Raw genomic sequence first — 23,813 nt, 5'->3', positions numbered from 1 at the left:
AAGCAGGACAGTTTGCGGGCTGTTGTTACAGACATTGCCCACATGCATGATGCTGTAACTCCTGAATCTCTTGCTTCTCTGCTTGTGTCTGGACAGGGCTCCCACACTTCATTCGTCAGCCTGAGAAGTTGAATGTCACGAAGAACAGCCCTTTCAACCTCACATGTCAAGCTGTGGGCCCACCAGACCCTGTGGAAATCTACTGGTTTCGGAACAACATCCAAGTCAATGCAAAGCCTCACATATCCCCGTCAGTCCTGACTGTACCAGGTAAGCCTGGCAGTATCTTTGCATGCTGGGGAGGCCTGTGCATGGCCTTCAGGAAGGGAATGGTAGGAATGTGTCTTGAGCAGCCTAGCCTTACAGCCTGTCCTCTTGGCTTTACAGCTCCCTATTAGGCAGATGATGTGTTCCCATTCACCATCATAAGATTGTTGCAATCTATTTTATTTTTGTTTGGCACCATCCATTGCTGATGCTTGGCTGGAAGGCTGTAATCTTGTGTCACCAAGCACTGAGTCAGTGTTGCAGGACTGTGGTGGCCTATGGCAGACCTATTCAAGGCGGGCAGAAGCAAGACCTTTCAGGCAAAATGGGCAACATAGTGTCATGGAGGCACAGGATAAAAAGCACATTCAATGAACTCGCACAGCATTGGTGTGGGTGCTGGACACCTTTGCTGCATCTGTAGCGTGGCATTTGAGCATCTCTTTGAAGACCTAGATGCTATTGTCAGGAGTTTAGTTTACAGCCCTGCAGTTCACATAGCATGTGCTCCCAGAATCTCAGGCAGCGAAAGGAATGCATCAGGAGGATGCAAAGGACAGAAGAGCCCAGTCTCTTGTGGGAGCTCCTTCCCTGCCCCGGCTGTGATCACTTTCACCCCATGAAGGCTTTTCCCCACCAGCAGGGACCCAGAGAGACTGTGGGATCTCCATCCTTGGAGATATTCACCACTTGACTGGACCATGAGAAATCTGACCTAACTTAGGAGTTGGATTTAACTTCAGAGATGTCTCTGCATTGAGTGGGGGTTTGGACTAGTGACCTCCAGAGGTCTCTTACAACCTTACTGTATTTTAACTCATCTTATTTTAGTGAAGGACTCTTAGCCCAAAGACTCATCCATGTTTTCTAGGGCACAGCAGTTAGTCTAATAAATAAATAAAAAAACCCTTCTCTCCTATATCCTTACTATTGTGGGTAGAACATGGCAGTGTGTGTTGGCAGTTTTCTGATAGATTCCTCCTACCAGGAAGATAAAACCAGCTCAGCATAGGTAAGTTTCCCAAGAGGTTTGGCACAAAATATGAATGTCAAATTGTATACAGCAGGGCTCAGCAGTCCAGTTGAGTTTGCAGAGATACCAGTTTGCAAAATTAAGCTCCAGCCTGCAGATGCTCAATCTGTCTCCCTTGCAGCCACTGATTGACCAATTGTGCCAGTCTCTCTGAGCTACCTCCCTGTTGCTAAATTGCTTAGCACTGGGGCCACATCCAGCTCTTGCAACTCTCCATCCTTACCACTGAGAGCATGGTTCTGCCCAGCAGCCATCTGTGCTGCTTATTTGGCAGCCCTGGGGACTGCTCTGTCAGGGATGATCTGGGAGCAACAATGCCTATGCAGCTGCCTCTGGCTGTAGAAATTTCCTCTGCAGAAGAAGGGCCTGCAAACTCTGTCCTACGCAACAAGCTGATTTTTCTTGTAGTTTGTGGCCAAGCCACCCAGTACCTTGCAGCTATTATGGGCTATATTACTGGTTATGTGCTCTTTTGTCTCTAGGAGGCTTGGTGTAGGCCCCTGTATCATGTCTGCAGGCCAGCATGGTGGACCACAGGGAGAAAAGTCCTCCATTGTAGCATAAAAACTCATGTGATTTTGCTGCAGATGCAGAAAAGAGGATTTCTTGATTTGCTCTCAGAAGAAGGCTGCTAGCTGATAAGCAGCTAGACTATAACTGACTTGTCTCAACATCCAAAGATCTTTAAAAGGCAGTGAAAGTCAGAAGAAGTGACTCTGCTTGGATTTTCTGGCATCTGGTAGGCAAATGTTAGGTCAGGTCACTTGAACAGTCTCCCTCCTGGTCCAGGAGTTTTGTTGAACTTCGAGGAACTGCTGCTTTTTTTGGTGAAGGCTCGGCATGTCCAGGACACTACAGCAAATCCTTACATGTTGCAATAACAAGAAGGCATTTCACCAAAATCAACACAGATAAGGTTGTTTTTGATCCCCCTAATAACAGGGTGTTGCTACAGGATTGTGACCAGGTGCTACTACAGCTGGTGTCCCGATAGCCTTGATTTCTCTCTGGGCTTGGGTCGGTCCACAATGAATGGGTTCATTCTAGTTCTACAACTGCAAGACTGTATTCTTTCCACTAGAGAGGAAAAGGCTGTAAAACCAAGACCTGGACATTGCAAACAGCAATGAAGTGTGCTGGTATAATGGAACAGGCTGCTATATCGTCTCCTTTCCCCCTTTTTGTCCAGTGACAGTTACACCCTCCCTCTTTGCAGCCAACCTTCCAGATAACTGCTGTAGGCCTGGCTAAATGAGCTGCAGAGGCATATGGCTGGGTTTGTGCACTTCAGTGCAGATCTTTGAGGATTGATGAGCTGAATTAAAACTTCTATGAATGTTGCATACAGTTTGAACTTCTCTTGGGGAAGGTGGCAGGGAAATGCTCCCAGGTACCCCTCCAGGTGTGCCCTGGAGGAACAGCTTTGCATTCGCAGAAGAGCCTTTGCACAAGACCAAAATCCTGAGCCCTGTGGCTTGCTGGGGTCATCTCACACAGGCCCTGCTAACACTCTAGGGATAATGAGCAGGAGTCTGTACTTGGGTATTTCCACTGACCCCGAAAGCAGTCTTATCAGCAGGGAGATTTGAGCAATCTTCAAAAAGTGTTAAGTCATCTGGTTCAAGCTATGGTGGTGGGCTCTTCTGCTTTCTGCCTTTCCCTTTTTGAATATGAAGCAAGTGCTTACTCAGCAGGTTGTGCAAGGCGTCCATAAAAACACACAGTCCTATCCGTTCTGCCAGATCTCACACCGACCATGCTCACAAGCTTGTGGTGTGGAAGATGGGTGAATTAGCTTGTTGGGGGTCACCCCTGGCCACTGTGCTGCAGAAGGGATGAAGGAAGTGGTTAGTGTGAAAAGAGAGGTCTTTTGTGTTACTGAAAAAGAAGAAAGTAGCCATAAAACAAAGGAAGCCGTAAGAGTTTTCTGTGAACAGCAGGTGGAGGGTTGATGTGATTTGGGTGTTTTGGACAGTACAGCAAGCAGATCCTTGTTTTTCCCACTGCAGGTCTTAACGAGACAGCACTGTTCAGCTGTGAGGCTCACAACAGTAAAGGGCTGACGGCGTCGAACCCAGGGCAGGTCAATGTGAAAGGTAAGCAGGAACGTGTCAATAGCCTTACCTATTCAGTACAGATGTACAGCAGGAGCTGTTCTTGTCTCCACCCTTCCCAGTAATCATTCTTACATTAGCAGACAGGCGTATTTTTAGGATTTCCATATTTATTTTTCCCCATTTGAAACCTACATTTAAAAATCAAAACAGGATGCATGTTAGAGCATGGTCACCCAATGCAGTTCCGTCATTTGGGCAAGCATAGCTCTAGTGTTGCAGCCATGGGAGGAAGCACCAAAAAGCACATGTGAAAGTAGAACTGTCAAACTCAGAGGAGGTTTCGGAAGGGCTGCATCACTCTTTTCCTTCCTTCACAGCCTGGGCTGTGCTTATAATTTTCCATGGGAAATGATGGAAATTCTTGACATTCCTGATGGGAAGGAACAACTCTGGCAACGTAAGGAAGTTGTTCCCAAAATATATCATTGGCACTAAGCAACCCAGAGTGCTGTTTTCAGCTTAGAAATACATAATACGGTTGAAATAGATCTGAAAAATGTCTCTTTGTACCTGCCCATTGGTCTAAAATATCCATAATATGCTGATATTGCAGCTATAGCCAAGGCAATCCATATATTTCACTACAGTCTGAAAACTACAGGAGTTGCCTGTGGGAAGCCAGACAGGCCATGTTTGTAAAAGGGCATGAGCTTACATGGGCTTATACAAGGCATCCAGGTTGTGGTACTTTTGTACAGGCCTTTCTGTGGCCACAGGTCCTCCCATGCCCCATGTGCCCTTACTAATGCAGCCCCACTGCCTCCCTCTGAGGTAGACTGAGCATCCCACAGGCCTCCAGCTCAAGGCATAAGGACCAGATTCAGCTCCATCCCCATCTTGGAGCCTGGAGTTTCTGCAGCCTGGAAATTTGCAGAAATAAGAGCATGTGGGCCCATGAGTTCAGTGTCATGCTGCTTCTGGACAAAACTGGCATACTTCACTTGTGGCATGGTGGGCAAATGCCTGTCCACGGGATACACTTTACACTAGCAATGTTTAGGCAGTATCAGAGAAGAGTGGACTCGTTTTTTCTCTGCAGGAATACCGTCTGCACCCACTAGTGTGCGTGTCCTGAACAGAACAGCCCACAGCATTGCAATATCCTGGGTCCCAGGCTTTGATGCATTCTCTGCTTTAAACAGCTGCAGTGTCCAGGTAAGCATGTGGCCCTTGTCCCTACAACCCACTCGTACATGGAGATTCAGGGGCAGGTAGTAATCAGTGTTCCTGTAGTCTTTGGTATGAACCACACAGATTTTACTAGGCCATTAGTTTGGGCACATTGACTGAAATAAGAACTGTTCTGCCTGGACCCTGCCATCTGGGTAGCCAGTGGATTTGTGGTTACGTAAGGTAAGTGGTGCAAGCTCAACAGTGAGCAGAGTCCCTAGAGGTTTGGATCTGGGGCAGCTGGAGCACTGTTGAGTTGGGCAGGAAGCTTTGAAGGAGCTGCTGAAGACCAACTGTGGACCTGGTGCTGTCTGCTTAGAAACAGCAGCTTTGCTGTGCCTGCTGCAAGGGCAAAGACTCTGCAAGAGGGATCTCACGGAGAAGCCAACAAGAGAAGTTGTGAAGCAGGATTTTGTCCCAGGAGCAATGTGGTTGAGTGGAGCAGAAACGAGGGGCAGTGGGAACAGCAGAGTCCCCCGTTGGGAAGAGCCCACATGGGTTTGTGCCTGTGAAGTGTGTAGGAGGAAACCACAAACTTTTGCACTTTTAGCCAGCTGTGCTATCCAGTTCCAGAGTAACAGTCATTTCCTTGGCTTACAACTTCCCCACAGAATTTATCTTTGGCATAGCCACATGGGCAGAGCTGGGTGACATACTGGCAGAGAGGTTTTGACATGAGGAAAAGAGTAATTCAAGGGAGGTGGTGGATTGTGATGGCACAGGCCAGTTTTCTCTGCAGTACGGAGGTGCTGCTCAGCTACCTGGTCATTGCAAGGATGGGACAGGAGGAGCAGAGCCATAAACTGGGCTGTGCTGGGTGCCACTGCACAGCTGGCTGTTTGAGTGGGCAGAGTAATCAGGATACGAGTCCTGGTCCTCAAACTGTGAATCATTAAGGCAAAAGTTCATGCTATCCCTTTTTAGACATCTACAAAACAGACAATCAAGGAGAAAGAAGGGAACTTCTTAGATGGAGTTTTAAATCTCTCTCTTTGGGTGAGATAGTCAGATTGTCATATCTCCTCCTAGAGAGGTGCCCAGCACTGGTCCAAGAAGCTCTTTGGGAGATTTTGAAAGTCTTGAGTTTACTAGCACATGCTTGTCCTTACTTTTATCCTACTGATTAAACACTTCCCAACCAAATGACCTTCCTAGTGGGGTTTGGAGATGGGGGCTCATCTCAACTTCCACTCCTGACATATTGCAAGCGCTTAGGAGGAGCTGAGGGGTCTGTCTCCTGGACATGTCAGTGGATGCCATCTGTATGCAGACAGTCCTGCAAGTAGTTTCCACCTGCTCCCACTCTTTGATGTTGAGTTTCATAGTTCAAGCCCATTGCTTGCTCTCTTGTGGATGTGTTTTTTTATTTGCTTAACTTGAACTTCAGTTCAGATAACACAGTCTATTCTAGGATGAAGAGTAGCCACTGGCCAGGAAAAATTCTACATAATATAAATGCAGCCTATTGTGACTTAATTAAAGTTTCAGCATTTACAAACCCTTTGTATTTATTAACCTTAGTGTCAGAGCAATCCACTTAGGTACTTATCTCAAAAGTTGCATCTCTTTCGGGGCATAAACAGTTATCTGCTTTAAAAATGTTGTGTGAAATTTTACTGGCTGGAAGAGAACAAGCTTTGGGATCTGGATGATGACGACAACTGAGATCAGGGTTCAAGCCTGGTCCAATACCCTCCTATTACCATCTGATACCCTCCCATGAGTCAGAGCTCTGTTAGCACCTACTGATGAGCAAAGGACTGCACAGTGAAAAGAACCAGCAAGACAGACTGTGTTTCCTCCCTTTTCCTCTCAGCAGTCTCCCCCATTTCTGTGTTACATTTCCTCTCCCTCCTCAGGAGGGATGCAATGTGTAAGACCAGGTAAAAGTGAAAGGACTTACAGAGAAGAAAAGTACTAGTGCTAATCTTAGTGCAGTATCTACTGCTACGTTCCTACTAGAGCTCAGGAAGCGGGGTGGAGGGCCAAAGAATTTCCTATGACTTAATGTTCACAGTCTGTTGTTAGGAAGTAGCCTTTCAAATTGGAAAACAAGGCATATTTATGGCAAAAACATAGCTGTGACTAAGCCTTTTTTCTCCTGTCCCCTTTGATACCCCCCCTAGTTTGGGTAATGTGACCCACCCACCAAGTAACTCATTTCTGAACATATGGGTGATTAAAATAGAAGCTGTTATAATCACACATAGCAAGTTTCAGCTGATTAAGTTTGTAAAAAGCCTATTTTTTTCTTTTAATACATTGATCTAATAGACTGTTTCTAGAAAGACAAGTTTAGGATAGAGATAACTCGGCTGGCTCAGAAGAATGGCCAGTCTTAGTGGTATTTTCAGAAGCTGTTTGTGTTGCTGGTCCCCTCATCAGAGTATTTTACCCTAGCTTTGTGACCTTCTTAGCCTTGTTCCTATCTGCTTTATGAGGCTGAAGGCAATTCTCTTTAACTTTTTGCTGGAAAATACTGACAATGTCAATGCTAAGATTGTCTTGTATGGCCCAGGCTGCCCTGTGGGTAGTCTTATTCCTCAGTCACAAAAACAGGCTGCCCGCCACCCTCAAACCGTGTTCAAAGGCTTTTGGGAGGACTGTGTAGCTTTGTACTTGTAATTCATGCTAAAACACAGGTGAGATGAGACAAAACTGCCTAGAGCTGGGAGAAAGGCTGTCTTTTCAAGGATATTTCATCCCAGATTGGGTTGTCTTTCAAGTTCATTGCCTTACTCACACTAGTGTCCCTCATTTTCTTTGTTTAAAAAGAGGTTTTCTTTGTGTAAAAAGTGTGATTTGTTTTTAATACATTGAATTCATTCATGCTGCTAAATTTAATGATAGAGTTTAATGAGGTCTGTGATTAGTTTTTCTAGAATGTTTCTTGAGAGAAAGTAGTGCTAATACAGTGAGAGAGGTACTGTGGGGCGAGTGCCTTTAGGACTTTGAAGAGTCACAGGTTGCATCTAGACCTTTAACAGCCTTGGCAGCTCAGTCCTCCCTGAATTTGTCTAACTCTCTTTTGAATCAGTTTATACTCTTGGCTTCTGCAACATCTGTTGACAATGAATTCTGTAGTATAATGATGTGTTGTATGAAAAAGGACTTGATTTTGTTTGTCTGAAACTTGCTACCTGGTAATTTTATTGTGCACTCCTTTTGCTTCTTATGGCACAAGAAAGGGCAATTCATCACTCCCCTTTCCACAGTAGTCACAGTTCTACACGCCTCTGTCTTGTGCCTGCTGCAACTGTTTCTTCTCTCCGTGTTTGAGACCTAGCCTTAGGCTCTGTGAATGGCCTGCTATTGGTTTTGCACTCAGTAGAGATGAGACAGCATCCAAGAACAAGGCCCTGGTGTTGTTTTGATGAAAGAGCGAGAGAGGCAGAGCTCTGGATCCTGTTTACAGATGTGAAATTCCTGCAGTGCGTCTCATTTCTGCAGGTTGTTGCTGACTAATCCCTGTTGTGGACTGCTTTTTTTTTTTCAATTAAGGTCAGAGAAGTTGTTCCACAAAGCAATGTCTCACTTCTGCTCTTCAGCACCTCAGTGCCTCCCCATGTGTATCACATCCAGCACCTGTGGCCCATGGAGGACTATAACATTAGTGTTTCCTGCAAAAATGAAGTTGGCTGGTCAGAGTTCAGCCCCTGGATAACAGCCAGTACTACTGAAGGAGGTAGGAAATGAGTAGCTAATATTGAAAAGGGCTTCCCTGCCTAAGTCATGCAGCTGTGTTTTGTGCAAGGCTGCCTGGATGAGATGCTAGTCTAGAGTTGTGAGTACTTACAAGCTGGGACATCTTTGCTCTGTTGACTGGAGAAAGGAAATTTACCCACAAGCGGTCACCTGCTGGAAATATTAAAAGCTATAGGAAATACTGTGTACTTTCTGGTTGAACTATGGCTTTTCCTAATGGCAGCAGAAGCCCTCTAGGGAGTCTTTCTTATTCTGTTCCTTGATCTTGTCCTTAGGAACCCTGCAGAGAGAGAGCAACAAGCTGAATACAACAGCCAGGCTGCTGAGGGGGAAGGCATAGCTACTGGGAATCACAGGGATGTAGGAGCAGGGGATCTGACTGGGAGTGGGCCTTCATTAGACAGCAGATCTTGATCTGCAAGAATTGTTTGCAGTCAGACTATGATATCCACAAGGGCTAGACACCTCTACCTTGCTCCCTTCACCTTCTTTCTCTTTGATTTCTGCAGCTCCGACCACTCCACCACTGAATGTCACAGTATTGTTCAATGAATCCACCTCCTCCCTGGAAATCCGATGGGTGAAACCACCCCTAGGGAAGATGCATGGGGAACTGCAGGGCTATCATGTCTGGTACGGGTGCCAGGACTCCAAGGGATTGGTAAGTCACTAGGGGAATGGGAAAGAGTGACTAAAGCATAGCAAAAATCCCAGTAGGGATCAAGCAGTGAAGCCTGTTTTGATCTTGGTGCTTCCCTATGTTCTTTCGGAGCCTGTTTGTCTTGTTGTCTTGTGCTCTCATCTCAACGTGTTTGATACAAATGGTCTCTCTGACATATGTTTATGGTGGGCATAGGTCATACAATTAATGTTAGGAAGAAGGAGTTCTGCTTAAAGAAGACAAGATGTTTGCCCACCATGGCTCCTTGCAGCTGATCAGAACCTGCTTTCTATAAAATAGAAGCGAGATGCTCTTCCTTGTGTTGAAAATCTTTGGTATTGTCTTTGGAGAGAGTGTCTGGGCTTGGTAGCATCCCATGGCACTTTTATCAATAGAATTAATCATAAGGCATTTGCAAGAATTTGTTCACTGGGATTTGAGTCATTCTCCTGCCTCACATTATAGTCCTCTCAGTAAAGTCCTAGATCATCATAGGTATTGGGCAAAACAGCCCAAGAGATGGGCAATGCAGCTTCCCAGCCAGGCTCTACATGTTGTTGGAGAGCCTTTGGAATGGAGACCTCAGGACACTCACCAACATCATGCAGACATATCCAGTCATTGCTTCAGCACTACGGTTTGGTCATCCTCTGTCCCAAGCTGAAAGCACTGAAGGCCTATATTCTGTGTGGAAGGAGTGACTCACATTCTTTTTTTGTAAGATGTTGCATTTTCTGTTCTCCTTTTATGTTTCTAAAAAAGAGCATGTATAGATCCAGCATGATGAAGTCAAGGAAACAATATTATGGTCTTGTGACTATCATGAAAAAAAAATGCTGACACATTTGTTGTCTCACAAGCAATAAGTAAAAAACAAGACTTGCCCTCTGAGCTCTGGGAGATTGTATGTTTTTGCTTTTTTTAAAGTCAGTTATGCAGTGAAGTTTCTGCATAGAGCCCAGGTCAGATAGCTGTTCTCATTAATGCTGGCTTTCAGGAGGCTAAAAAATACTTCTGGTGAGGATTAGATTCAGATGAAAGGTAGGGGTGAAAGGAAGATTTCCTCTGGAGGGCCTTGACTCTTTGCAGAGAAGAGGTTGCAGTTGTGTTAATTGCTGATTCATTTCATCAGCTTATGGGTTTTATGGAAGAGCAAAAATGCAGGTAGTGATTTCAGCATACAGACACCCAAGGGCAGGGACCAACACTTCTTTTTATGAAGTCCATTAGAAGATTAAGAAACACAGGAATGGCTTTATGCCTGTGCTGTAACCTATCTCCAGAGCACCTGTGAGTTAGCTAACCTTACTGTGATGCTGGATGCTCAAAAGCATCTTGCTAGGCTGCCTTTGATCTTCTTCTGGAGCAGATGGACAGACAGATTGAAGCTCAAAAGCAAGGTGCCTTCTGTCAAATGAAGCTCTTTTCTCTCAAAAAGAAAGTCTCTGGACAGGCTAAATATGAAATGGCAGATATTCCCTATTTCTTTTGTCCTTCCTGTGCTATGGCACCAGACGGCACAAGTACAGCAAATAACACATATCCTTCTCAGACTCCTCCCAAAAAGATAAACAGTTTACAAATCCCACACAATAAATACTATGAGATTCTTTATTTCTGTGCCGGCAGGGCCACCTGCAGGCCTATTTTTCTCTACAACCACTCAAAAAAGGATTTAAAAACTGAAAATTTGGTTTATTTTATTATTAAAACAGCAATTATTGTATGACCCAAGGCACCTGAAGTTGGGACTTGAAGAATTTCCTCAACTATTACAAGATTCATAAAAATCTTTAGATTTGGCAGTTTTGTGCTGCTAGAATTGCTGTCACTGCTGAGTGACAGTGAATATAAACATGGGGACAGTGATTTTTTGCAAGATTCAGCTGTCTACAGGCTGTGTATCCCACACAAAAGCCTGTTGTCCCACATCTCCATAGACAGCGCTATACCAGCAATAGTGACCCATGAGGCACCAGTCATCTCTCCCACCACCTGCACTTTGCTGAGGCTGGAAGTCTGATACCCTGTGGCCTGTAACCTCAGCAGGGGAGTCATCAGATGGCCTAAAGAGGCAGCCTGGGTGGGAAGGGGGTCTCATCTGCAGTCCCTTTTTACTCATCCCATTGGCTGCATTGCAGACATTGCCCTCCTAAGGTGCTCTCCATGATCTGTTTGATATCTCTATAGCTCTGTCCTCAAATGACATAGCAGAGCTGTGTGAGATATTAAAGGATCCTGGTGCATTTTTTACAGTAGCAGTGGGGAAATGGTCTCATCTGCATTTCCGCCTAAGGATACCATGAAAGCAAAGCTATTGGGAAAGGGTGGGAAAATGAGGATAGGAGCTGAGCCAGCAGCGCATGTATCCACACAGGCAGGTTTCTGAGGACCTCTTTCATTAGCATGTATGGAGCTGTGCCTGGTGCTTGTGCATGTTTCACATCCATTTCTGTGGCTCTTTTATATGCCTGTAAACAGAAATTAGTTCCCTCCGAACACTTATTTCCTCCTCCTTGTCCACCAGTTCTCCTCTATTATTGTTTTTGCTTGGCCCTGGAACAGCCAGGCTCTGCTGTCCACACCAGCCTGCCAGATGTTTTGCTCATCACAGAGTAGTTGCTTTGCAGATGGGAGTCAGCATGGAGCAGAGGCAGTCACTTTCTCAGCTATTTGGCTGACTCACAAAAAGATCAGGAAATAACAGGGAATTTGCAGGGAAAAGAATGGCTTGTATTTTTGTCAAAGAAAAAAATCTGTGCCGCAGAACACAGCGACATCTACAATGTTACCAAGCAGGGAGATGCACTCTAAAACTGGAAATATTATTAGCTTGACACAGAACCACAGTCAGAAAATATCTGCCCCAAGATCTACTTTTTGCAGCACTTTAATGATCAGACCAGGAGTGCTGTGTCTAAATGCCAACAGAGGTACCTTGCAGATGAGTGGAGGAGACAGATTCCGGCTGCCAGCAAGCATCCAAGCTCTACTGCTTTCGAGGCTTGCAAGCTTGTAAGTCTCAGCTGAGCAAGCCGAACACTTTTACTAGTTGTGACAACGAAGGCTGTGGGCCAACACGCGCATTACCAGTTCTGGCTGTGTTTTGCTGGTGCTTTCCTTTTGCACTCCCCTACCGTACCAGGCAAAACACCAGCACTGCAGAGGATGGCGCTCTGCCAGCAGAAGCACAGAGCACACACTGTCTCCGGACGGAGCTGGCTCTCCCTGTGCGTCAAATCCCCCATGTTATATAAGACACACCACGTGGTCCAAAGAGGGACAGAGCTACAGCGTCGTGGCGTCTTCTGTGCCAGCTTCTGTAAATCTGGTTCACAGTCTCAGTCAGGAAAGGAGCTTTAACTCTTGCTCTAAAAATGAAGATTGACATCCAAGTTTTTATGGGAGATATGTATTTTCAGGGAATGGAGTTGACATCCTGCAGAAGGGAGGGAGTTAGGAAAAGAGAGGCATTTCAACCCTCAATGCCTTTCCTTCTTCCCTGCAAGACCACTTCTCAAGTGTTGCCTTCTTGCCTCTTTTCTAGCTAAAGCTATCCATCCCACTGCTGTGACAATCAAAGAGCAATAGCAGCTAGAGGGTTAAACGGGAAACACTGCTCAGCTCCTTCCCAAATCCCATTTGGTTCTCGAAGGGCTATTATTCTCTATAAATAGCTTGCTGCTGCTGTATTTCCTCTGGGCTTTTGAAAGCAAAGTCTTGTAAAACCTTGCTAAGGGAACAACTCTCAATAAATCTCAGGGTTTCACTCCTGTTGTGCCCTTGGCTGGTAGGCTGCTCTCTCCCTCAACACAGGCTTTTCTTCCTTTTCCTTTTCCAGCAGAATGTCTCCTCTGAAGCCCAGCAGAACACCAGCGTGGCCATCGTGCCCGTGGAGACCACAAATGCCACATGCTCTGTGCGTGTGGCTGCCATCTCCAAGGGAGGAGTGGGGCCTTTCAGCAGCCCAGCAGAAATCTTCGTCCCTGCCAGTGGCGGTGGTGAGATGCCTATATCTTGCATGTGCAGCGTGATTACAGGAGGAGGGAGGGATCTAGCCGGTGAGGTGTGAAGGCACGTGGCTCGCCTTCTGTTTGCCCACTGGTTTGGTTATGTCCGTCTGATCAGAATCCCCCACTGCTGCCCTGCCCGCTCCATATGGCATCCCCATGTTCCCATTTGGATGCCCTTGCCTTGGACTAAGCTATCTGGATAGAGCACGAAGAATATGGGGTCTTAAGCATGCTTTGATAGCCAGAAAAAACTGCAGCCAGAAGAGACTTGCTCTCCCCGTACTGCTTAGCGTTGCTAAGATAAACCCACTTATTGATGCATGCTGTTCATAGGCTATTTTCCCCCTGCCTTCATCTCCCTTATAACTCTCTGAGTTTTATTGGGTTTGATGTCAGCCGCTGAGAAGTCCTCCCTGGTTCCCAGGGCACTGCAGACTGACTCTCTCTCTCTGTCTCTGTTATGAGATGTTTTCTCAGGGTTAATAACCTCAGTCCCCTCTTCGACTGCAGCCTCCAGGAATGCAGACTCCTTTATCATAGCCCTGGGCTTTATCTGTGGGACGGTTTCTGTTGGACTCATCCTCTGCTTGTCTGTGGTCATCCAGAAAAGATGCATGGAAACAAAGTATGGGTAAGCCAAAGGGAAAACAGTCTGTGGTTGTGCACTAAGCTGAGCAGGTCACAAGCAGCTGGGACAAGGCCAGACAGGGACGTTTTGCTTGCATCTAACACTGCACAAAGGGAGAAGGCTTCTGCCTCCTGGACCAGTGTCATTCCCGCAGATAGCATTGTGTGTGCTGGTGGTGAGGGAATGAGTATGGTTTTATTGCATGGTACTTCCCTTCCTTCCTTAGCCCAGCAGTTCACCTTTCACTCACTATTCCTATTTCTAAAGGGAAGTAGACTTGTGCAACTTGGTATAGGAGGAGTGCTCTTGACATTTTGACACAGTGATGAGAGAGCAGAGATGTATAATATCCTGTGCCTTGTGGCCTCAAGAAACCCTCCTCCTGCCTCTTCAAACACAAACCTTTTCTGAACCAATGCCTGAGTGTGATGATCCTCAGTCCATCTAGTGGCACGCTTGTTCCAGTTCTCAGCCTTCTCCAGGCCAGAGAGACTGCCTGCTGGACTGCACTACTTAGCAGTATTTTTAATAATGTAGATAAAGGACTGTTTTCTACTATAGTAAGCCAACACTACTTCCTCCCCTTGTGACTTTCTAAGTGGCATTCATCTGCCCTGTGCCATTGTTTGTGGGAAACAATTGTGGTGTTCGTAGCTTTTCTTATAATCAGTATCATTCTGATATCCAATCACAAATGGAAATTTAATTAATCCCTTTGTAAGAGCATCATTTCAATAAGGTAGTATACTGAGCTGGATAAGGAATCACACCTACTTTGATCTCCCAAAGCATCACCCCTGATCCCACTTTGGAAACTGTTTTTTTTTTTCAGGATCCCTTTTCTAACTTGTGTAACATTATGGAAATCTCTCTCCTTCCAATGCTTTTTCCTTGAAATATCTTGAACAACCATTGTGTTTTTCTTCTCCAGAGCTGGAACTCCACATGGTCTCACATCAGAGATGTTGCACAGCATCTTCCAGCAACATGTGCACAGCCATTTCAGGGCTGTACTGTAGGGCTCCCTTTGATTTCTTTTTGGCTAAAGTCATGATGGCCCCATGTGCTAACACAGAGCCTTGAAACATTGGAGTTATGTATCACACAAGCAAACAGATTGCTTTAGGAAGTGATTGGTCTGAGCATGACATTCCTACCAGTGCAGACTGCTGTGTGATTGGGAAATGAGTATCCCGTTTCCTCCCCAAAATACCTCTGTGACTAACTCTTTTATAGATCAGCCATGTTTATCAAGTGGCTGTTTTGATCAGACATTGTAAGCAATGGCACTGATCGAGTAAGAGGGAAATGAAAGAGATTAGGGCAAACATGTATTTCCTTCTTTACTGTTGCTTTCATTGGTAACAGTGTAGTCACCCACCCCTGCAGCTGCAGCACTGTCTTCCTTGAATAGAAGAGAAAAAGCCATATGTGGTCCAGCATGTTCTGTTTCCGTCCCACTAGGAATGCTTTCAGCAGAAATGATTCAGAGCTGGCAGTGAACTACACGGCTAAGAAGTCCTACTGTCGCAGAGCTGTTGAAGTTACATGTAAGTATTTTTTGTTCCTCTCTACTGCCAAGGAGGCAATAGAGGATATCTCAGCAGAGTCAACAGAACAAACCAGCAGTAAATGTGTGTATCCAGGTATAGGGCTGATTCTTTCAGCTTCTACTGTGTCTGCCAAGCTGGGCTTTCTTGCCCGGTCAGCCATGAAACCTTTATGCTCCATCTCTGGCTGGACAGCCCATGGGCATCAGCGGAAGCTTGGCTGTAGCAAAACTATGAAGCCCTGGCCCTTTACCATCTTCCCCTGTTCGTACCGTGCAGCACTCTGGTGTGTTTAGTCACAGGCTCATTGCAAATGGTTATCCCATGGCTACAATCTCTGTTGGAGGTAAGCTGAGCTCCTGCTCCCTTCTCTTACAGTGGGCAGCCTGGGCATCAGCAACGAGCTCCAGCAGAAGCTGCAGGATGTTGTCATTGACAGAAATGCCCTCAGCCTGGGGAAGATCCTGGGAGAAGGTAAGTGATGGTGGTGCCAGGGCTGGGGATGGACTTGAGGCTGAGCTGATGTAGTATGGAGTGTAACTGTTGCTTCCATGTACTCTTTCCTGTGTCATTCTCCAACTTCAGACCCAGGGGAGGTGAGTCAAGATGCCCAAGTGCTAGCTGAGAATTAGGACCCCTGGGTTTGTGTCCTCATTCTGCCATTGATGAGACAAACCTTCTCCAGGTAGCCTTTGGGGGATGAGGTCTCTATCTTACAGCCTGTCAGATCTTTGAGGATATAATGATGTCCTAATAGGTGGTGCTCTGGGGTGTGGGTAAAATGTTTGCTTCTTTCCCGTGCTACAGGGGAGTTTGGGTCAGTGATGGAGGGACGTCTCAGTCAGCCCGAAGGCACCATGCAGAAGGTGGCTGTGAAGACCATGAAGCGTAAGTTGCCCTGGCCTTGGAACGCTTAATATTGTTTGTTCCGGTGGGTGCCAGAGTTCCCTATCTGGTGCTCTTTTACCCTGGACCATGCAGCACTTAATGGAGTCAGTCAAAACCATGTGAGAGAGCCTTGCTCTAAGCTCCCACACCACCCACCATTCTTCCTTTCCTTCCCTGTGTGATTCAGACCTCTGGACTCTCATGGCTCAGTGGGATCACTGGGTCAACGTTGCTGTCTCTCTCACTGCATCCTCCCTGTTCTTCCACCACCAGTTCTTGGTGTCAGCCAGAGAGAGACCAAACCAAGGCAGGTGTTCTGAGCAGATGCTGAGTAGATGCTGAGCAGCAGAGGAGAAAGCATGCTGGGTATTTGGGGAGAAATGTGTGGGTTGTCACATGTCCTTTTCCAGGTGGTGGTGAAGGCTGATGTCTTTGCTTGTTTCCGACCAAAGTTTTGCTGGGAAAGGAAGCTCATGTCTTTTGGCCAAGGTTCTCTTGAAGTGTTGGGAAGTGACAGGACTCATCTCCTGCTAGATGAGAGACTCCTGGCTTTTTAGGGGTCTCTAATCAAATCTAACCTTTTCTTCATACCACAGCCCCTCTACACCCTGAGCTTGGTGCTGCTGCCTGAATGGGACAGGGCTGCTCCCTGCTTCTGCATATTAAATAAACCCGATGCTGGTGCAGACCACTGGAGTGAGGTCCACCCTAGTCTGTCTCTGCCATCCTGGTGGTCCCTTCCCTCTAGATCTACATGGGAGATGTGCTGGAGCAAAGAGTGAGGACAGCAATGACTCAGGTTGTTAAAGCTCTCTGTGTTTTAAACCTCCTCCTTTCCTGTGCTTTCCAGTGGATAACTTTTCCCAAAGGGAGATAGAAGAGTTCCTCAGTGAAGCAGCGTGTATGAAGGATTTCGACCATCCCAATGTCATCAAGCTCCTAGGTACAAACTATTGCTCCCTACCTTCTAGCTGAGATGGGTTTCCTGGTTTTGGGCTACAGACCCAGAGTGGGGAGTGCTTAGGTCTCGTTTATCTGTGGGAGGTGGTGCCTTTGCCCACAGGGCTCTGAAAACTGTTTTTTCCAGGTGTGTGCATCGAGCTGAGCTCTCAGCAGGTCCCCAAACCCATGGTGATTCTCCCATTCATGAAATACGGCGACCTGCACAGCTTCCTGCTTCGCTCACGGCTGGAGATGGCCCCCCAGGTAATGAATGCAGGGAGCAGAGAGCCCTGTGACTGGGAGGAGTGAGGTGGGAGGTGGGACTGTGTTTCTGTGTTTCTTTTGGGGATAATAGGCAAAACCTGCCTTTTTATTTTTATTTTTATTTATTTTTTTTTTGGTTTGTGGTCCTGCTTCCTGCCTTTGTCAGATGATGATGGTGGAATCTGTCTCTCACAAAAGCCTTCTCAGGATTCTCGTTCCAGAGTTCACCAAGGCTGAACTATTTCTGTTATCTGTTTCAGCTGAGAAGCTGAAGCCTTTCAGATACAGGGAGAACTTGGTACCCACAACCACATAATACTAGGAAAATTTAGCTCAGAGGGGACATCTAGAGTTTTCTGGTCCAGCCTCTTGTTCAGAAAAGGCCAGTTTCAAAGGTAGATCAAGTTGCTCAGGGATTGTCTAGTCTAGTCAAGTTTTGAATATCTCCAAGGATGTAGACTCCACAGCCTCTCTGGGCTCCTGTTCCAATGTTTGACCACCTTCACGGGTAAATATTTTTTTCCTAATACCTAAACAAAATTTCCCTTTTTCCACCTTGTGTCAATTGTCCTTCATTCTTCCACTGTGCACCTCTGAGCAGTGTTTAACACTGTCTTCTCTGTAACTCCCCATCATGTAGTTGGAAATAGCAGTTAGACCTCTCTTTTGCCTTCCTTTCTCCAAGCTGAACAAGCGCAGCTATCTCAGGCTTTCCTTGTATACCATGTTCTTTAGGCCCCATCTTAGTGGTCTCCTCTGAACTTGCTCCAACATGTTGATGTTTTTCTTATGCTGAGGAGCCCCAAAGCAGTATCCAGATGTGGCCTCACCAAGGTGAAATAAAGGGGAGGAATTACTTCCCTCAACCTGCTCGCTGCCCACTTGGTAATGCAGCCTGTTAAAAGGTTGGGTTTTATTGATACAAAGATGAACTTCTGAATCATGGTCAACTTGCTCTACATCAGGATCCAGGGGTCCTTTTCTGTAGAGCTTTTTCCAAAAATGTGTGATATTAAGGCTGCAGGAGGGAAATGCAAGGAGGAAAAACATCTAGCTGCAGGCAATGTCCAAATAATCTGAAAGAGGTGTGATGGGTATTCAGTGTTAAAACAGACCACAGCAGTGTATGGTTTGCCAGGACAGGCTCTTCTGGCTGGCAGGATAGCCTGGCAGACAGTGCTTACTGTTACTTCTAGAACAACTGTCCCAGCATGTGCAACTCCTGCAGGTTTGTGATTCAGTAAATCCTGTGGTCTGAGGCTGTTACCCAACAGGGATGACAGAGTCCACAGTGGCTGTCGCTGTGGGCTCCTTGTATTCTCCAAGAATAGCTAAACCAGTAGGAGTTCAGCCAGTAGCCCTGAACAAGGAAGTGTTTCAGATAAGACAACATCTGTTAGAGCCTGGGGAAAGCCAAACACTCTCGTGCCTTGCAGTTCTGCAGCAGTCAGCATGGCCTGTGCACTGTCAGTCTTTCTGCAGAAAGGGCAAATATCCCTTTCTTTTAAGGAAGGACAATGCACATTGACTGTGCTCCAGTCTTAGCCCTCTGAAGCCCTTGTTACTCCTCTGAGTGCTCGACCTGAACAGGGGTATTCTTTTAAGATGGTCGCCTGCCCTGTTGTGTCCTTCCCAAAGGACTTCCATGTTCTAACCAGTATCTTCCCATCCCAGTTTGTGTCCCTGCAGACATTGCTGAAGTTCATGGTTGATATCGCCCTGGGGATGGAGTATTTGAGCAGTCGTCATTTTCTACACAGGGATTTAGCAGCTCGAAATTGCATGTGAGTTTGTTTTCCTCCATTTCATCATGGATAGACAAACAACAGTGGAGACGCTGTGGTTTTATACCAGTTGGAATGAACCTTCAACTTGGTTTTCCTTAAATAAAATCACCATTGAACTTGAGAGACATGGAAAAATAATTCAGTCTGAGGTCTCTAATTCAGAATTTGTTTTATCAAACTTTTTTGTTGTCATTTTCTAAGCTGTAGAAAGCAGTGAGAGGAAGAGACGGTCATATACAATGTATTCCAAGGGCTAGCCTGTTGGAGACCTGTGCATTAGTCCTTTCTTTGCAGGCTTTGCCTCAGCAGGACTTTCTGATGCTATTTCTGCCTGACAGGTTACGGGACGACATGACAGTGTGCGTAGCAGACTTTGGTTTGTCTAAGAAGATTTACAGCGGTGATTACTATCGTCAAGGCCGAATAGCAAAAATGCCAGTGAAGTGGATTGCAATAGAGTCTCTGGCTGACCGCGTGTACACCACCAAGAGTGATGTGGTAGGTAAATATGGTTGGTCACACAAAAAGAGGGAGTCTTTAGTTGGAGGACTGATTCTGAGGGCTGCTAGGTGTAGTTGTCCATATTTGTGGCAGTTCATTTTGTTTGTTTGTGTGCCTTATAAATGCAAAAGCCGGAGGAACAGGAGGGTGTCAGTAACAAGATGCACTGACCTTTCATTGCCTGCCCAATATCCTGGAATAGGTTTACTGAGTGGGCTGCTGGGCTATTCTGTGCCACTGCTTATTTCCAAATTCGGGGAAGGCAGGGTTGGAGATATAACTATTAGCATTGTGCAAAAGCCCAGTGGACATTAGAAAATGACCTTTCCCAATGAAAAGACTCATTCATTCCTCCTGGAAATGTCCTTTCAGCATGCTTTCCCTTTGTTCTTGCAGTGGGCATTTGGTGTTACCATGTGGGAGATAGCAACGCGAGGGATGACGCCGTATCCAGGAGTGCAGAACCATGAGATCTATGAGTACCTCTTCCACGGGCACCGGCTCAAAAAACCTGAGGACTGCTTAGATAAGCTGTGAGTGTTTCTCTCTACTCCTGCCTCTAGACTGCAGTGCAGCCTGCTTGCTCACCTCCTGGTTGTGGAATTAACCTGTGTTTTGCTTATCCTAGGCCGAGGCTGTTTTTCTGGGGCATTACTCATCGTGTGGCAGGTTTAGCTTAGCTGGTTAGAGCATGGTGCTGCTAATGCCAAGCTCGTGGGTTTAATCCCCGTATGGGCTACGCTGAGGGTAGACTAGATGATCTCCAGAGGTCCCTTCCAACCTTACCATTCTATAATTCTATGATTCTCTTCCCTTTGCAGTTCTCAGTTCTTAATGTCCTTTTTTGTAAGGACACAACAACCAACACACGTTGTGGATTTGTGGCTTAGCACCATATTTGGCTGAAAAGCCCCCAGACCTGTGCCTGGTGGTGCAATTAAAGAATGTTCCCGTATGACTATATTCCCAGCTGCTGCAAACCTCTCCAAGTAGAATAAGAAAACCCTGTACCAGAGAGAGAGTTACCTTCCATTTCACCCTAGAAGGGTTCTCTGGTGATTTCTCTGACAGTCCCCAAAACAAAAATTGTTAAAGAATGAATTTTTAAAATGGCAAGGACTTAACCTTCTTTTCTTTGTGGGGTTGACTGGCAGAGATTTTACAGGAACCCACAAGTTTATGCTCAGAAGAAAACTAACCAGAATAACAGTTTGGGACAAATTTTAAATGAAAGCATCGCAGAAAGAAAAAGTTCAAAACCTTTAAAAATTTTCATACTCTCAGTTTCAAATAGCCCAATAAGAGCCAAATCTCAGAGTAGAGCAGAATTTAACCTAGAGATAAAGAAAACCATCTTTTTAGTTCCAAGCAAACTTCTGCATGGAAATCCCAATGAAAATCTCCAAAGGAAGCAATGTGTTTGCAGGGTTTGCACAGAAGGCTATTGAGCTGAGCTGTTTGCAGCATGGTGGGGTGGGAAGCGCGAGAGATCACCTAGCTTGGTCCTAGGCTGTGAAGACAGGAGCAGTTTGCCATTTGTGATGAAGGGATCAGACTTTTTTCTTTTTTTCAAAGATAGTATATATTTTAGCCAAAAAGTCTTTGCTGGTGATGCTGTTCTCTACCCTGCAAGTTGCACTCAGTCATTCTGTTCCTAAAACCAGCAAACTTGGAGAAGGGAAATGGCCACATTAGGAACCTGAAAACATCTATGTTTCTAAGCATCTCAGAGAGGGCTTTTGTTTGAAGTTGACTGAGCTGTCTTTAGTCCCTGAGTTATTCTCAAGTACCGTTACAGCTGAAAATGTTTAAACCCCACCATGCAGCTCCATGAACAAGAGCTGCAAACAGAAAACTGTCAAATTAGCAAAGTTGGTAGGGGTTGTGCAACGATGCTTCAATGGTCCCTATTCAAGACAGTAGCCAAAAGCCTGCAGTCCCCTACGAAAGAGTGTGTTTGTCATAGGCTTGAGGTCCTTTCTCCTTCATAGCCGCCTGCCTTACCAAAGAGCACAGGGCAGATCTGCAAGGTGGGCACGGCACGTGGTGAGTGCCAGCACAGCCCACAGGGAGAGGTTTGCAGCCATGTCCTGCAGCTCTCCCCCTCTCTTTGCACGGCTGTAATATGTTTGCTACGTGAACCACATGGAAAGTTTGACTTTCCCAGGGGAACTACTGGCAAGCAATTATACCCAGAGATGTTACTCAAGCCCTGGAGCTTGGGGTGTTTGAAAGGCCTTTCCTTGAAGTAAGCAGCAAACAGACCTTTTATTGGATCCAGTCTGCTGGATGGCAGATGAGATGGTGCACATTCAGCAGTTAATTGCTTTCAAAGAGGTGCTGTGAGTTTCCACTTTGTCCTGATGTCCCTAGTGAGAGAGGACACCTGCAGAAACAGTACTGTAATAGGGCAGCTGCATGTGTATGGTGACAGACCAGCCTAAGAGGAGGAGTTGGTTTTGCTTTGTTTTAAAGCATAGCTGCTCAGGGCTTTACCAGTTCTCAGCTGTCTGTGAGGAGCAGAGAAACTAGCACACGTACCTCCCATAGCCTAGCACCTAGTAATATCCTGCATGATACCAGCTTCGTCTCCATGCTTCCCAGGTATGAAATAATGTCTGCGTGCTGGAGAGCTGACCCTGCCAACCGACCGACATTCTCACAACTGAGGGTTCATCTAGAGAAGCTGCTGGAAAGCCTGCCTGCCATGATGGAGTCCAGGGATGTCATCTACATCAACACAGGCCCATTGGAGGAGAGCCTGGACTCCACCCAGGACTCGGGGTTCCCCCAAGCAGACTCTAATTTGGACCCTGCAGACATTGCCGAGCTCTGCTGCTCCCAGGCGGAGACAGCGCTGGTGGCCGTGGATGTCCACAGCGATGAACGATGCGGGGCAAGGTATGTCCTCAAGAGCACCAGTGAGGAGCAGCTCAGCAGCCTCGTGGAGGAGGCTTACGTACCACTGCTGCCTGATGCAACAGCCCCTGTGGGCCCAGCATGGTCCGAGGCGAGCACCTTGCCTGTGGACAGCTCGCTCACGCAGGCACTACCACACACCGACAGCTGCATGGAGGATGCTGAAGTGCTGTGAAATGGGAAGGCTGTGAAAAGGGGAATGGAAGTCATCCTAGTGAGAAAGTTTCTAGGGAGAAAGACAGAGATGTTATATTTTAATAAACAATGGTCTGTTTTATTTCTTCTTGCATTATTACTTTCATATTGGAAGATGCCCCTTCCCAGGAGCTGTTTCCTGGGTTGAAGTCATGATGTTTTGGTTTTGGTTTGGTAATTAAATGCTAGAACTGTTTTTTCTGTGTTTGGAAGGCTTCTGATACTTAAACTCTTGGGGCTCACACATCAGAGACAGCCGCTCTTCCCTCGCCGTGGTGGAGATGGAACGATGGCAGCAGCTACCTAGTGTGGAGGTGTGAAAGGAAACAGATATACTAGCAGGTCTCCCTGTGCCAGGAGAAGGCATGGGAGAAAGTCCAGCCTGCCTTTTGGAGTGCGCTTTGGCTGAGGAGAGGCTTGTGGTGACTTTGGGAGGTTTAGGCTCTGCCTCCCCTGGTGCCTTGAGCGGGGATCCTGTGGGAGACAGCTCTCCGGGCTGCGTCATCCCTGGACAGACAGGTGGTTCCTGGTGCATCAGTGTCGTGGAGATGCCAGGACAGGGGAGGGCACCGGACCGGCTGGGACTGGGCAGAGGTGTTTTCCGGTTAAAGCTGTGGCCACTTCTTCAGCTTCTGCAGCTCTCAGTGGAGAGATGGCTTTTTGAGTTAACAGCACATGGTTTTGCAAGCGTGACCAGTCCCTGATGGCACATTTTCACTTGTGTTGTTCAAACTGGTCAGTGGACAACTACCCTGTGTCTGCACCCAGATCTGGGTGGGAGCCAACCTTAGGTATCTGTCTTCTCCCTGTTCCAGTATTCATTATCCCTAGTGTACCTGTTTCCTGTAAGTGCAGAACTGGAGAACCTGCTCTGGTTTCAAAGGAAAAATAATGACACTTCGGGGTTTCCCATGAAGGCAGTCAAAAGAGAGGGTGTGATTTCAGAGCAGGGAGGATTGCTCATCTGGAAACTGTAAAGTTCCCAGTCCATGCTTTGTTCAATGGGGAGTTACAGAATCTCAGATGAAGTGGAGAACTGAGAGTCAAGGCTAAATTATCTGCACAGTGCTGTCTGCGGTGCCTCGGGAACTGGAGGTGGTAAATGGTGGCTTTTTCAATGGGAATCACCATGAATGGTAGGGGAACCTGATATACAGCCCACTGGGAGATTTC

General features: G+C 46.5%; 1 protein-coding gene across 4 annotated transcripts in view; it reads left to right on the top strand.

The window, feature by feature from the left end:
* Positions 1–22,836, top strand: part of MERTK (MER proto-oncogene, tyrosine kinase) — a 28,716-nt gene extending 5,880 nt beyond the window's left edge. Inside the window, exons 4-19 of one of the 4 annotated variants that reach the window (XM_062571651.1) lie at positions 97–270; positions 3,310–3,396; positions 4,457–4,572; positions 8,089–8,272; positions 8,802–8,953; positions 12,798–12,954; positions 13,432–13,597; positions 15,059–15,144; positions 15,523–15,618; positions 15,952–16,032; positions 16,883–16,975; positions 17,120–17,238; positions 18,913–19,022; positions 19,364–19,523; positions 19,923–20,059; positions 22,131–22,836. In XM_062571651.1, coding sequence (XP_062427635.1) covers positions 97–270; positions 3,310–3,396; positions 4,457–4,572; positions 8,089–8,272; positions 8,802–8,953; positions 12,798–12,954; positions 13,432–13,597; positions 15,059–15,144; positions 15,523–15,618; positions 15,952–16,032; positions 16,883–16,975; positions 17,120–17,238; positions 18,913–19,022; positions 19,364–19,523; positions 19,923–20,059; positions 22,131–22,620 — 2,408 coding nt within the window. In that variant the 3' untranslated portion in view covers positions 22,621–22,836. Of the gene's footprint in view, positions 1–96; positions 271–3,309; positions 3,397–4,456; positions 4,573–8,088; positions 8,273–8,801; positions 8,954–12,794; positions 12,955–13,431; positions 13,598–15,058; positions 15,145–15,522; positions 15,619–15,951; positions 16,033–16,882; positions 16,976–17,119; positions 17,239–18,912; positions 19,023–19,363; positions 19,524–19,922; positions 20,060–22,130 lie in introns of all 4 variants that reach the window. The other 3 variants (XM_062571653.1, XM_062571652.1, XM_062571650.1) reach the window with 3 other exon arrangements.
* Positions 22,837–23,813: the final 977 nt, after the last annotated feature.

This window comes from Rhea pennata, chromosome 3 (genome assembly GCF_028389875.1).
Source record: "Rhea pennata isolate bPtePen1 chromosome 3, bPtePen1.pri, whole genome shotgun sequence".
NCBI lineage: Eukaryota > Metazoa > Chordata > Aves > Rheiformes > Rheidae > Rhea > Rhea pennata.
The sequence above is the reverse complement of the archived record's forward strand: the minus strand, read 5'-3'. Positions and strand labels throughout refer to the sequence as shown.